A 12,654-nucleotide genomic window follows, 5' to 3' on the forward strand; every position below is an offset into this window, starting at 1 on the left:
TCGGGGCGGGGGGAAAGAACGCGGAGTTTCGGGCCCTTCTCCGAGCCCCACCGGTGAGGCCACCACCAAGTTCTTGTGTCTGGGAAGCGCCTACCCCCCTTCCTCGCCTGACCTTAGGCTCCATCCCCGTCTCTTAACCTCGCTTCCTCACGGTCTCCCGTCTGCGACTTCCCCGTCCACCTGTCCCCTAGAGCCACCAGCGGAGAGGACCTCCGACCTCAGGACCGACCTCCTCCCTCCCCGCTCTCCCCCTCCCCTCCCCGTCCTTCATCATTCCGTTGAATGGCCTGCATCTTTGCGCCCTCTGGTTTCTAGCCTCCTCTGTTAGAGGTCATTGCCAGACCAGTCCACACTGTACCCTTTGAAGACCTTTTGCCTCCTGTTCCCTCTGCTTGGAATGCCCTTCCCTTTCTCCTTGCGCACCTGCCCAGCTCCTACTCATCCTTTTAACACCATATCCCCCTATGATGCTATTCCTGGCTCCCTCCAGGCAGAGTGAGTCATTCCCTTCTGTGTGTGCCTGCCCCGTTCATACCTCAGCCACCGCATGTGTCACACTGTTGTCATTTTCTGTGGGTACCGTCCCCATCACAGTGGGAACTTCTGGAGGGCAGGCTGCTTGTGATTCATTGCCATGTCCTCAGTATCTAGCAACAATAAAGCAGAGGGCCAGACACGCAGTGGTTGCCTTCCTCATTTCCTGAATGGTCTGCTAGTTGTCAGTCACTATACTTAAAGCTTTAGAGCCATTAACTCACCCTCTGAGGTGAGCACTATTATCTCTGTTTTACAGGTTAAGAAACTGAGGCTCAGAAAGTCAAAATAACTTGCTAAGTTAATACAGCAGAGAAATGGGGAGCTGGGATTATATGTAAACCCAGTCTGTCTGACTCCAGAGCCAGCCTCATGACCTCTGAATAACAGCTGAATATAGTAAACCAAGCATTGCATTTGGAGTCAGGCCTAAGCCCAGTTAAGTATTAGCTCTTACCACTTTTCAAATCTGAGCCTGGGTAAGCCTCAGTTTTCTCAAGTGCAAAATAAGAATAACAGTCCTGACCTGGTGTACCTCACAGGCAGCGATTGCATCGAATGGCAGATGCGGATAGGAGAGGTTAGCTTCCATGTGAAGCTGGAAACAGCTTCTCGGTGTCTGGGCTCTGCCTTCCTGATGACACTAGCTTTTCTCCTTCCCAGATTCTGCTGAAGTGATCCAGTCTCGAGTGAATGACCAGGAGGGCCGAGAGGAATTCTATGTGCACTATGTGGGCTGTGAGTGACCTGGGGTATCTGGGCCTGGGAGGGGGGAGAGGGGTGGGAGGACAGCACCCTCATGGCGCATCCTCACAGTTAACCGGCGACTAGACGAATGGGTAGACAAGAACCGGCTGGCACTGACCAAGACTGTGAAGGATGCCGTGCAGAAGAACTCGGAGAAGTACCTGAGCGAGCTGGCCGAGCAGCCTGAACGCAAGATCACTCGAAACCAAAAGCGCAAGCATGATGAGATCAACCATGTACAGAAGGTCGGGGCTCTCCCCTCCCCCAGGGCCCCAGAGGCTCCGCTGCCTCTGCCAACTTCTTTGGGTGCCAGTTCCAAAACCGCAACAGCTCCCATTTCTTAAGCTCCTACAGTGTGTCAGAGACTTCCCTATCTCTTCTCATGTGCTCTTCCCAGATGAGAAAACAGGTTCAGAGAGGGCAGGGGCGTGGCTACAGTCTCACAGCTAGCAAATGGCACAGCTGGGACTGGAATTCAGGCCTCCTGCACAGATAGTGTCTTTTATCGTTTATTGTTCCACATTAGACAAACCAACTTGAAGTCCAAAGGGAAGGAAAAGAATGAATGATATTGGGCACTTGCTATTGCCCAGAACTCTGCCGAGTACTCTATGTGTATAAACTCATCAACTATTCCTTAACAGTTAATACCACAGGGGTGTGTGTGTGTATACACACTAGAGGCCCGGTGCACAAAATTCGTACACAGGTAGGGTCCCTAGGCCTGGCCAGCGATCAGGGCCGGTCAGGGCCTTCCTTCCCTGGCTGGCTGGGGCTTTCCTTCACTCTGCACTGCCCCCTGGTGGTCAGCGCACGTCATAGTGAGCAATCAGTCTCCCGGTCAAACTCCAGAGGGGATACTTTGTGTATTCACCTTTTATACACACACAGGATGGGGCAAAGATAGGTTTACAGTTATTTGTATGGAAAATAATACAATAATAAAAGAATAAACTGTTTCATGTACTTACCACTGTAAACCTACTTTTGCCCCACCCTGTATATATTTTTTGTAGATGAAGAAATAGGCTCAGAGAGGTTAGCTAACATACCTAAGGTCACACAGCTAGTAAAAGGGTGGGCTGGAGTTAGAATAATAATGACAGACATTTATTGGCTTGTGACCCAAAGTTTTAGGCTAAGTGTTTGAATACATGATCTCACTGAAGTTTCACAACAACCCTGTGAATTAAGCATTATTATCCCCATTTATATGGGAGGTACAGATAGGTTTAGGAACCCAGTCAGGAATTAGATTTGCCACTGTCCAACTTCAGGGCACAAATCCTTAACCATGACTTTGACACATCCTAGAAATAGGCCACTTGTTTCCGAAACCTGGGTTCTTTTCATCAAGCCAGCCTGCCCCTGGGAGGTTACTTTTCTCCCACTCCAAGCCTCAGTTTCTTGATTTGGAACGTGGGGAATGCAAGAGAACTGGATTTATTGAGCTCTCAGGACACACAGACATTAGTTTTAGTTAATGCGATTTCTTCTAAGTGCTCGTGTGCTTTGCAGCAGTGTTTTGCTAACTGTGGGGCACAACTGTTAGTAGATTACCAAATTAGTTCAGTGGGTGGTGACCAGCATTTACATTTTTTTTAAATGGAAGAAAGAAATAGGATAAAAGAAAATATCAGAGTGCATTGCACTTTATTAAAGGTAAGTATTATTTTGAGAAGCTTTTATTTCACATACAAATACATGTATGTGTATGCATAAACATCAACTTATTTACAGCGCTAACTGCACTTCCTACTGTGGTTTGTGATAAAAATTAAATAAAAATTGAAATACCCTGAACTAAAATGACCCCTCAAGGTCTAAGGCAGCACTGTCCAATTGAACTTCCTGTGATAAATGGAAAAGTTTTGTATCTGTACTGTCCAATAGAGTAACCACATGTGGCTATTGGGAACTTGAAATGTGTTTAGTGTACTAAGAATTAAACTTCATTTAATGAATTTCAATTGAAGTAGCCACTTGTGGCTAGTGGCTACACTATTGGACAGCACAGGCCTGAGGTTCTCAGTTCCTCAACCAATTTGCACTGGCCAGTTAAGTCTCTAAGATGCACCTCTACACTGGCACTCAGCCAGGCGATGACAGTGGGCCAGGTGATAAAATCAAAGAATGGATAATCATCCAGTTCACAGGCAGCAAGATTCTTCAGAACCTAGTTAATGTTTAATTCTAAATGAATTGCAGCACTTAAGAAAAGCAGTGTTTTTGTAGTTCTTTAATGATTTGCAGAAGAGGATTGTGCTTTGTGAGAGCTGGGAAACATATTTTAAGGAGACGTTTGAGGAAGAAAATGAGGAAATCTTTCTTCTCCCATCTTTGCAGGGATTAGACTCGGGAGTTGGACCAGGGGCCTATGCCCAACTGTGCTGAGTACCTTTTCTGTGACGGGCAAGTGACTTCACCTCTTTGTGCCTCAGTTTCCTCTTTTGTGCAGTGCGGATAATGAGCAATCGTGTCTCAGGCTTATTGTGAGGACTAAATGAAATCATGCCTGTGGAGTGCTTGGCACTTGGAATAATGGCAGCTAGGTCATCCCCAGGGCAAGTGACCTCACCTCTCCCTGCCTGTTTACTTCTCTCTGAAACAGGAGTGAGTGCTGTCGATGTGAGGCCAGACAGCCCGAGTGCTTTGTGGAAGGGCCTTCTGAGGAAAACGTTGGCTCCTTTTCTCCCTTCTCACCTGCAGGGCAAGGCTACTGTCTACTCTGGTATAGGTCATAGGCCGTGGGTCCCCACTCCATTTTCAGGCTGTACTTGGTTCCTCCTACAGAGTCTGGCCTAGGAACAGGATGTGCTGTGAGTGTGACATGACTCTCAGTCCCTGCTTTCCAAGAACTTGGAAAATAGGGGAGCCAAGTGGGGCAGTTAGAGGTTATTGTTGTAGATCTCTGTGTTCCTGACTTGGAAAGGACAGGGTATATTCTGCATCGGGAGCATCCAGTCCGGCCACCTGGAGGGGATGGGAAGGATGCTGGGCCTCGAGGGACAGGAAAGAGCACAGTCAACGTAATTACACGTGATAGCTCACAGAGTTCTGCCTTATCATGTGTCACCTGGCTCACCCTCTTGCTAGGTTGAGTAAGCATTTTCTGGCAGCAGTAGGATAAAGAAGGGCATTCGAGGTGGAAGGAACTTTATGTGCAAAGGCACAAAGGCTGGAAAAAGAAGGGTTGATAGCAGTGCAGATTTGAACAGGCTGAGGCTGGAGGCTGGGAATCTAAGGAGCCCTAGTCAGTTGTCCAGATCTGAGATGGTGGCAGTGGCTACATGGCATAGGACAGAGAGGAGAATGCCGGAGAGGGACCAATTCCAGAGATTTCAAGGAGGTAGAGTTGGCAGGACTTGGCTGTTAATTGAATGCCAGGCTGAGACAGCGAGGAGTCTTAAGCTAGGCCTCTTGTTGATCTCAGACATTTGGACTGAGGTTGATGCTCCCAGTGAGATGGGAGATTCAGGAGGGGAACAGGTTTCCATGGAGGAAAGAATGAGTTCCCTTCTGGACACTTGGGGTCTGATACGCCTGAGGGAGGGACCTCTGCAAGCAGTCCCATGGGCAGGCAGCTCCTCAGGTGTTCAGGAAAGAGGTCCGGGCACACTGGGGAGTCAGCAACAATTCCTGCTGTGAGCATGGAAGACAAGATCATTATTTCATCTCTCACAACTCTGGCTGAGCTGGACTGATCCCACTGCAAAGCTGAAGCTCTTACCAGCCCCAGGACTACCCAGGGCTCCTGGTCCTAGCCCTGTTCATCTGGCCAAAGGTCTCAAATCAGGGACATCTGCGATATATGGGTGGGTGTGCAGTGGGAGAGGAGTGTGGACAAGCCAGCTTCAGAACCAGGTAGAATGTGTTAGCTATTCATATGGTTATTGTCGTTCAGGATGTGAGATCTGAAGACAGGAGGGAAGCACTGGGTTCTGGGATAGGGGAGGGACAGCCTGAGATTCCCTTCTATTCATCTCTGTTCACTGCTCTTTCCTTGCCCAGACCTATGCAGAGATGGACCCTACAACAGCAGCTTTGGAGAAAGAACACGAGGCGGTAAGCAGGGGCAGGGGTCCTGACTGCGGGCTCCCCCTCTCCCCTGCTCTCCTTGCTCTAACCGAGCCATCCACTGCCCTCCACAGATCACCAAGGTGAAGTATGTGGACAAGATCCACATCGGGAACTACGAAATCGATGCCTGGTACTTCTCACCGTTCCCCGAAGACTATGGGAAGCAGCCCAAGCTCTGGCTCTGCGAGTACTGCCTCAAGTACATGAAGTATGAGAAGAGCTACCGCTTCCACCTGGTGAGGCGCTGACACCGTGGCACTGGGAGAGCCACAAGTTCAGAGCAGAGGACAGGGAGAAGCTGCCCGTGGGTGGAGAGACCCGATTCCTGCCTGGCTGTGTCTTTGCTGGAGTGACTTAGGCCAACTTGCCCTTCCCCAGACCTCAGTTTCCTCTTCTGTGGGATGGGGACGGTAATCCCTGCCCTTACACCTTCCTTGGATCCCTTGCCCTTCTGCACATGTGTATCAAAGCCAGCTCAGTGCCAGGTTCCTCAGTGCAAAAGCAGAAGTAAGCACAGCCCCCAAGCGATGGGACTGGAAGGTGTGACAGATGGGAGGTGTTGGTACATGCAGGCTGCCAGGGGGGTCATATCATTCATGCAGCGGCATGTTTCCCAAAGAGTGGAATCTGAGGCAAATGTATGCAGTTTAGGAAACACCATTGCCAGGGATCAGGGCCCTCCAGAGTCCTCTAGAGCCAGGCCAAACTGGACTCAAGCCATCCAGCTGTGTGTTGCTCAAGCCAGTTCATAGCCCCTGTGTGCCTTAGGCTCGGTCTCCTCAGGTGGGTGAATTACTTGATGTGGGTGAAGTGTTGAGCTCAGGATCTACATATAGGGAAACCGAGAAGCAGAGATCGGCTGCAAGCCACATGGGGCAGAATGAAGGGCACCTGGCAGGAAACCTCGGGGTCTCAAGCCTCCCTCTTCCCATCAACCCCAGGGCCAGTGTCAGTGGCGGCAGCCCCCAGGAAAGGAGATCTACCGCAAGAGCAACATCTCTGTGTACGAGGTGGATGGCAAAGACCACAAGGTGAGCTGGGTGGTCATGGTGCTGGGTGTGGGAGGTGGGAGCACTGGCACCGCTGGACAGCCTTCACTGTCATCAGGACAGAGGCCAGCCTTAGGGTGAGCAGCTCCACCAGGAAGAGGCCTGAGGGGTCACACGCGGCCTGGCACTTGGCCTGTGGCTGGTGCTTGGTCAACATGGGGGCCTGCCGTGCCAGCCTTGGGGACTGGTGCTCCTTCTCTCCCCAAGGACTTTTCTGCTGATGGGGTAGTTGAGGTTTGAAGTGAAGATTGTTGTGCCTGAGGCTGTCTCTAGAAGGCTTTCTCTTTCTGCCTGAAGAAAAGGTGTTTGGTTTTCCCCAGGAGGGACCTGCTTTGTGTAAGGGTTCCTGCCCAGAGCTCTGTGGCTCTGTTGGCCCAGTTCCTTGTTCCTGGTGAACGGACTTGAATGGGGCAGGGTGGGGCATTGGGCTCTGCTTTCCTGTTGAGAACCTGGCCTTTGCCTGGTCAGTCTGGGAAGGTTGCACCAAATGTCCCATTTCCCGTGGAAGGGCAGTTAATGAAGACAAACTTTGAGTGGCTCCTGGCTTCAGATGACCCCATCACTTCCTATCTGACCTTAGACAAATTACTTAACATTGTTTGTTCCTGTTTCCTCATCTGTACGACGGGAGTCATGACCATATTTACCTAATAGGGCTGTTGGTGGAATAACTGAGATAGCAATGTCACATACTTAGCACGGTACTTGGCACCAAGTAGGTGCTTAGTAATGGGCCTTCGTTATTACTGGTGACCGGTGGTGGCTCAGTCAGCCTTGTGATAATTGCTTGGGGAAGGAATATCCACACTGAGCCTTGCCCGCTGCTCTGCCTTGAGCAGCAACAGGGGGAGTGGCAGAAAGGGCTCTATAGGAGACATGGGTATTCCATGGCTCTACCCTCTGCCAGCTTTGAGGTCTCAGACAAGCACTTCCCCTCCCAGAGCCTCAGTTTTCTTTTAAGTAAATGGGACTAGCCATGCTGGGCTTACACAGTTGTCAGGTCAAATGAGAGTGGATATAAAAGGTGTCATACACCAGAGGGACCCTTGATCTGTGCCATGAAGCCAACCTGAAGGTCCCATTGTTCCTCCTGATGTTGGTCTCTGGCGGGGTGGGTGTCTGGGCCTGCAGCAGGTGAGGCTCAGAGAAGAGCATGGCCAAGCGGGCAGACTGCAGGCTGCGGAGTCAGGCTCGAGGCCCTCCACTCAGCAAATGTTTAACAAGCACTTGGCTTCATGCTTAGCCTTGTGCTCGGTGCTGGGGACATAGCCTTGAATAACACGGGCTTGAACTGCGTATGCCCACTTAGCTGCGGAAATCCTGTGCTACTGTTCTGGTGAGTGGGCACTTCCCACCGGCCTGGCACGGGCTGTTCTGTGGAGCCTGGCATTTGCAGAGCAGGGTGGCAGCTCCTGTCCAGGCCTCAATGGGCTCATTGTACTTGCTTCCTGAGTCTTCTGCCTCTCCTACCCCTCAGATTTACTGTCAGAACCTGTGTCTTCTGGCCAAGCTTTTCCTGGACCACAAAACATTGTACTTCGACGTGGAGCCCTTCGTCTTTTATATCTTGACTGAGGTCGACAGGCAGGGGGCCCACATCGTCGGCTACTTCTCAAAGGTACTGGGTCGGGAAGCCGAGGTTGAGGGAGGGCAGTGAGTATGAACTGGAGCAGGGGCCGAGCTCCCCCAGAGTCCTGACCTCGCCCCTGCAGGAGAAGGAGTCTCCAGATGGAAACAATGTGGCCTGCATCCTGACCCTGCCTCCCTACCAGCGCCGCGGCTACGGAAAGTTCCTCATTGCTTTCAGTGAGTGGCTCCTGCTCTGTCCAGCAAGGGGCCCCTGTGGTGGAGGCAGAGTACTAAGGTGGGGTGGGTTTTCAGGACCTTCTGTCTCCCCCTGCCAGGTTATGAGCTATCCAAGCTAGAGAGCACAGTAGGCTCCCCTGAGAAGCCACTGTCCGACCTGGGCAAGCTCAGCTACCGCAGCTACTGGTCTTGGGTCCTGCTGGAGATTCTGCGAGACTTCCGTGGCACGCTGTCCATCAAGGACCTGAGGTGAGGGCCCTGGACCCCAGCCCTGTCATCTCATGAGGGAGGCTTCCTGGAGTTCTCCAAGAGGGAAGGGTTCTCCTAAGATTGGCCATGATCCTGTCTCCTTGTCCCCTTTTGCTGTCCCAGCCAGACCCCACAAGGGACCTCTCCCAGCATCTGCTCCAATCCCTTTCTGCAGCCAGATGACCAGCATCACTCAGAATGACATCATCAGCACCTTACAGTCCCTCAACATGGTCAAGTACTGGAAAGGCCAGCATGTCATCTGTGTCACACCCAAGCTAGTAGAGGAGCACCTCAAAAGTGCTCAGTATAAGAAACCACCCATAACAGGTAGGTGGGGGGCTCCTGCATGTGTGTGGTAGGGGGTAGGTGTAAGGACAGCTGGGAGCCATAGCCTCCTTTTGCTGTCGCATGATCCTAAACCAGTCTGACCAGCTTCCAGGACCAAAGCCTGGGGCAGGCTACTCATGCCTGGGCTTCCCTGCCCCCTCCCCAGGATCAAGTCTGCCCTTGTTCTCACCTGGCGAAACCTGGCCTAGGCCCAGAGGCCCAACCCTGCCTCTCATGTCTCTTCTCCCCACAGTGGACTCTCTTTGCCTCAAGTGGGCACCCCCCAAGCACAAGCAAGTCAAACTTTCCAAGAAGTGAGTGGCGGTGCCCCTGCTGCTGGACCTGTGCCTCCTTCCCCCGCCTGTAAATATGTACAGCCTGTTTCATCATTTTTTAAAATAAAGTAAGTTCTGCCAGTGGCTCTGGACTTTGGAGGCGGGAAGAAAGGCCAAGAGCTGATGTTCTTCATGGCATGTCACACACACAGCCAGTTATGCTCAAAACATTTTATTCCTTCTTGCTCCTTCTACCCTCTACCCCAGATCCAAGCTCGAGCCCAGTTCCGGTGGGGGCTCAGTCCTCCGGAGTCCAGAAATCAGGGCGCAGTGGGGGCTTGGCAGCCAATGGGGCAAGATTGGGGCCTTTTGTGTCCTTGGAAACATGCTGCTCAGAGGCAACTCCAACCCAGAAGACAACAGGAGGGCAAAGTGATGGGGCTCATCAGGCAGAGCACGTCGGGCACGGGAGCCAGCCCTTCAGCAGCAGTCAGCTGGGCAGCTTCCCAGTCTTCCAGAAACATAAGAGCCAGGGCCCATTTACTTAGCTAAGGCTCCTTGGGAGCTCCATAGGAGCCCAACCAATAGGCTTGTGGACAGCAGGTGGCCAGAGGTTCTAGCCCGTAGCACAGGCAGTAAAACTGGCTCTGGGTTAAAGTCCCAAAGAACAAATCCAGGAGTGTGGGCTCAAAGGTCATGATGGTGCCCTGAGCTCCTACAGGGTCCTGGGAGGAAGGAGTGACTAGAGCCTCAGGCCCAAACAGTGTCAAGGAGGGGCCAGATCCATTCCTGGGAACAGGCGTCTGTCCTTGTGTACAATAGGGCAGTTCTGGAAACAGGGTCAACCCCCAGGGTGAGTAGCTCAGTGCTCCCACCATGGCTAGAGGAGGCCCAGGATCAGGGCTAGTGATAGCAAAAGGGTGAGCCCCAGCAAACCCTGGCCTGGAGCAGAGCTGAAGGCCACGTGGTTTCTGCAGAGGTTGATGTCTGGCTGGGACTCCTGGAGGGGGGGGACCACCTGAGGCTGGAGCTCCGCTACATGGTGGTGAATCCAGGAGGCATAGCTGGAGGTCAGAGTGTACACGCCAGGCCTGTTGGGGGCCCCACAGGCATCACCCCAGCTCACAATGCCTGCCAGGTACCAGAGGCCCCCAGCAGGGCAGGAGAGTGGGCCCCCAGAATCACCCTGAGGAGAAAAGCCATACAACAGCTGTCAGGACCAGGCCCCAGGCCTCGAGTACCCATGCCAGCCCTCATTTCCCCAGATTCATTTGTCCCACTGGACCCCTTGCATTTACCTGGCAGGCATCCTTGCCCCCCTCTACATAGCCAGCACACACCATGTCCTGCTGGATAGAGTGGGGCTCATTAGGCTTGGCATTGATGTTGTACAAGCAGTTACATGTCTCCCGACTGATCAGTGGCACCTCAAGTTGCTGTAGTATCCTGGGGGCCTGGAGGCTCACTGTGGGGGCAAAAGATGCTTAGTCAGGGCCTCCGACCCTGAGTCAGGCTCCCTTCTGCCTCTAGACATCAGTGCCCACCTCACCTGAGGGGGCCACGTGGCCCCATCCAGTGACAGTGCATTGGAGGCCATTGGGGAAGGAGGCGTTGGCTGCAGGGAGGCAGATGGGCCGGATGTAGCGGGAGAAGGTGATGGGGCTGCTGAGACGGAGGAGTGCAATGTCCCCCTGGGAGCCCTCATGGCGGTAGCTGGGGTGGGAAATGACCTTTTCCACAGTGCGAACCTCGGCCGCAGGGGTGTAGGAGTCCAGCTGGTGGGCCCCTAGCTTTACTTCGTAGTCATCCTTGTGGTGCTCCCTGCAAACAGGGAGGACAAGGGCTGGGACCCAGGAGACCTGGCTCCTTGATCCCTGTGGCATCCAACCCCAGATTCTGATCCCAGCAAAGGACTTTTTGCATCCCAAACTGTGCCCTAGTTTTACCCTGTGACTTGTGACCTCTGACCTTCATTCCTGACTTATCTTTCAGATTTCATTGATAACCCTAGACCCAATCCAAGAACCCCAACCTCTTATCTAAACTGATCCCTGAACTTTGACCTCCAGACTACTTTTGGCATCCCCACCTTGCCCCAACCCAGTTGGTACCTTGGAAAGCAGTGGGCAGCCGACAGTACCCACTGCTCAGACACGAGAGAACCGCCACACACGTGAATGCCATCAAAGAGGATGCTGACCTGCCAGGGCCACTGGCCAGGGGTTGCACTGTTACCACCTGTGATGCGTGCTTGGGAGGCCACACCGCAAAAGGCTGCCCAGGGAGGGAGGAAGGGGAGGGGGTCAGGCCCTTCTGGGTCCCCCATACCTTGTTCTTAGCCCTGCCACTCCCAATGAAGCCCAGGAGATCTGGTTTGGAGCCTGGGAAGTGAGTTCACAGAAGCCGGCCACCCTTTTGTCCCCATCTCACTGCTTACCAGGCACGGTCAGTTTTGCCACCTTGACTCATTCCCTCATTCAGGTCTCTTACAGCTTCCTAGCTTCCTTCCTTCCTTCCTTCCAGGACTTTGCCTCCTATCCAATCCAGCCCTTATAAGTCTGAAGACCTTTATAAACAAGAAATCTGGCCAGGTGACACCCCCTTAAATCCTTCCCTGACTTCACACTGCCCTTAAGATATATCCCAGACCTCCCATGACAGTGCCATCCACCTGGACACTTCCTGTCATAGACTTGGAAGCACTTATTCACCTATGGAACTTCGCTCTTCAAGGTCACTACCTAGGATTCCTTTCCTCAGCCCTACTTTGCTCGGCAAATTTCCATTTGCCTATGGCAGCCCCTCCTTGGCCTGCCCTGACCTGCTGCCTGAGTCAGGCGGTGCACAGAGCTCCCAGGGCTGCTTCCCTGATACTGCCCCGTCACCACTGCTCCCTGTGCGTGCTTCACCACACAACCCGGCACTCCCACGGCCCCAGTGCCCAAAGATGGAGCTGTGGATGCGGCTAGTGAAGAAAGGAACAGAACAACTGGGCTCCCACCGCCTGAAGGCCACCCTACCCTCACTGAGGCTAGCAGTTTGGAACAAGACCCAGCTGCCCTTCACAAAGTCACCTTCCCAGGAGCAGAGAAAACTGCCCAGCCAGGCTCCTCCTCTCGTAATAATGACAATAGCTGCTATTTAGGAACTTTAAACAACGTGAGGCCCCGAAGGGGCTTTCACTTCCTTTATCTTCAGGACTGCTCACACAGCCCCAGGAGATAAACTCAATCAGCTTCATTTAGAGCTGAGCAGTGAGCCAAGCACACAGCAGTAAGTGGTGAAGCCGGGGCTCAGAGCTGGTGACCTGCCTTTGAAGGAAGGAGACCTTTGGTTTGTTTCCACAAAACAACTCCGGCTCTTACAGGCTGTGCCACTCACTGGCTGTGCGCCTTCGGGCACATCACTTCTCTGCACTTCGGTTTCTTTATCTGTAGAACTCGGGCTACCATCCCCGTCTCACAGAGCTATTGTGGGACTTAAGACATTAAGGTGCGTGAGACAGCCTGGCAGAGAGAGGTCAGGCACTCATTAAACACGCCATGGGAATCTGAGTCTGTGTCCCCTCTTCTTCCTCTCCCCCT

At 52.7% G+C, this 12,654-nt stretch overlaps 2 protein-coding genes and 1 long non-coding RNA gene across 3 annotated transcripts in view; 2 read left to right on the forward strand and 1 right to left on the reverse strand.

The window, feature by feature from the left end:
• Positions 1–1,099: 1,099 nt before the first annotated feature.
• Positions 1,100–9,214, forward strand: KAT8 (K(lysine) acetyltransferase 8). The gene is made up of 11 exons (XM_014529786.1): positions 1,100–1,114; positions 1,182–1,272; positions 1,351–1,526; positions 5,293–5,346; positions 5,433–5,597; positions 6,303–6,392; positions 7,888–8,028; positions 8,123–8,216; positions 8,315–8,465; positions 8,641–8,795; positions 9,049–9,214. The coding sequence occupies exons 1-11, from the start codon at positions 1,100–1,102 to the stop codon at positions 9,111–9,113; spliced, it is 1,197 nt and encodes a 398-aa protein (XP_014385272.1). The 3' UTR covers positions 9,114–9,214.
• A 72-nt stretch (positions 9,215–9,286) lies between these two features.
• Positions 9,287–12,654, reverse strand: part of PRSS8 (protease, serine, 8) — a 3,965-nt gene continuing 597 nt past the window's right edge. Inside the window, exons 3-7 of the mRNA XM_014529846.1 lie at positions 12,463–12,472; positions 11,182–11,344; positions 10,620–10,891; positions 10,369–10,535; positions 9,287–10,256 (exon numbers count right to left, since the gene is read on the reverse strand). Of these exons, the coding sequence (XP_014385332.1) occupies positions 9,951–10,256; positions 10,369–10,535; positions 10,620–10,891; positions 11,182–11,344; positions 12,463–12,472 (918 nt within the window). The 3' untranslated portion in view covers positions 9,287–9,950. The remainder of the gene's footprint in view (positions 10,257–10,368; positions 10,536–10,619; positions 10,892–11,181; positions 11,345–12,462; positions 12,473–12,654) is intronic.
• On the forward strand, positions 10,898–12,624 carry LOC106724043. The gene is made up of 2 exons (XR_001359791.1): positions 10,898–11,243; positions 11,594–12,624. It is a non-coding gene; the product is annotated as an uncharacterized LOC106724043 (long non-coding RNA).

This window comes from Myotis brandtii, unplaced genomic scaffold (assembly GCF_000412655.1).
Source record: "Myotis brandtii unplaced genomic scaffold, ASM41265v1 scaffold698, whole genome shotgun sequence".
In the NCBI taxonomy this organism is placed as follows: domain Eukaryota; kingdom Metazoa; phylum Chordata; class Mammalia; order Chiroptera; family Vespertilionidae; genus Myotis; species Myotis brandtii.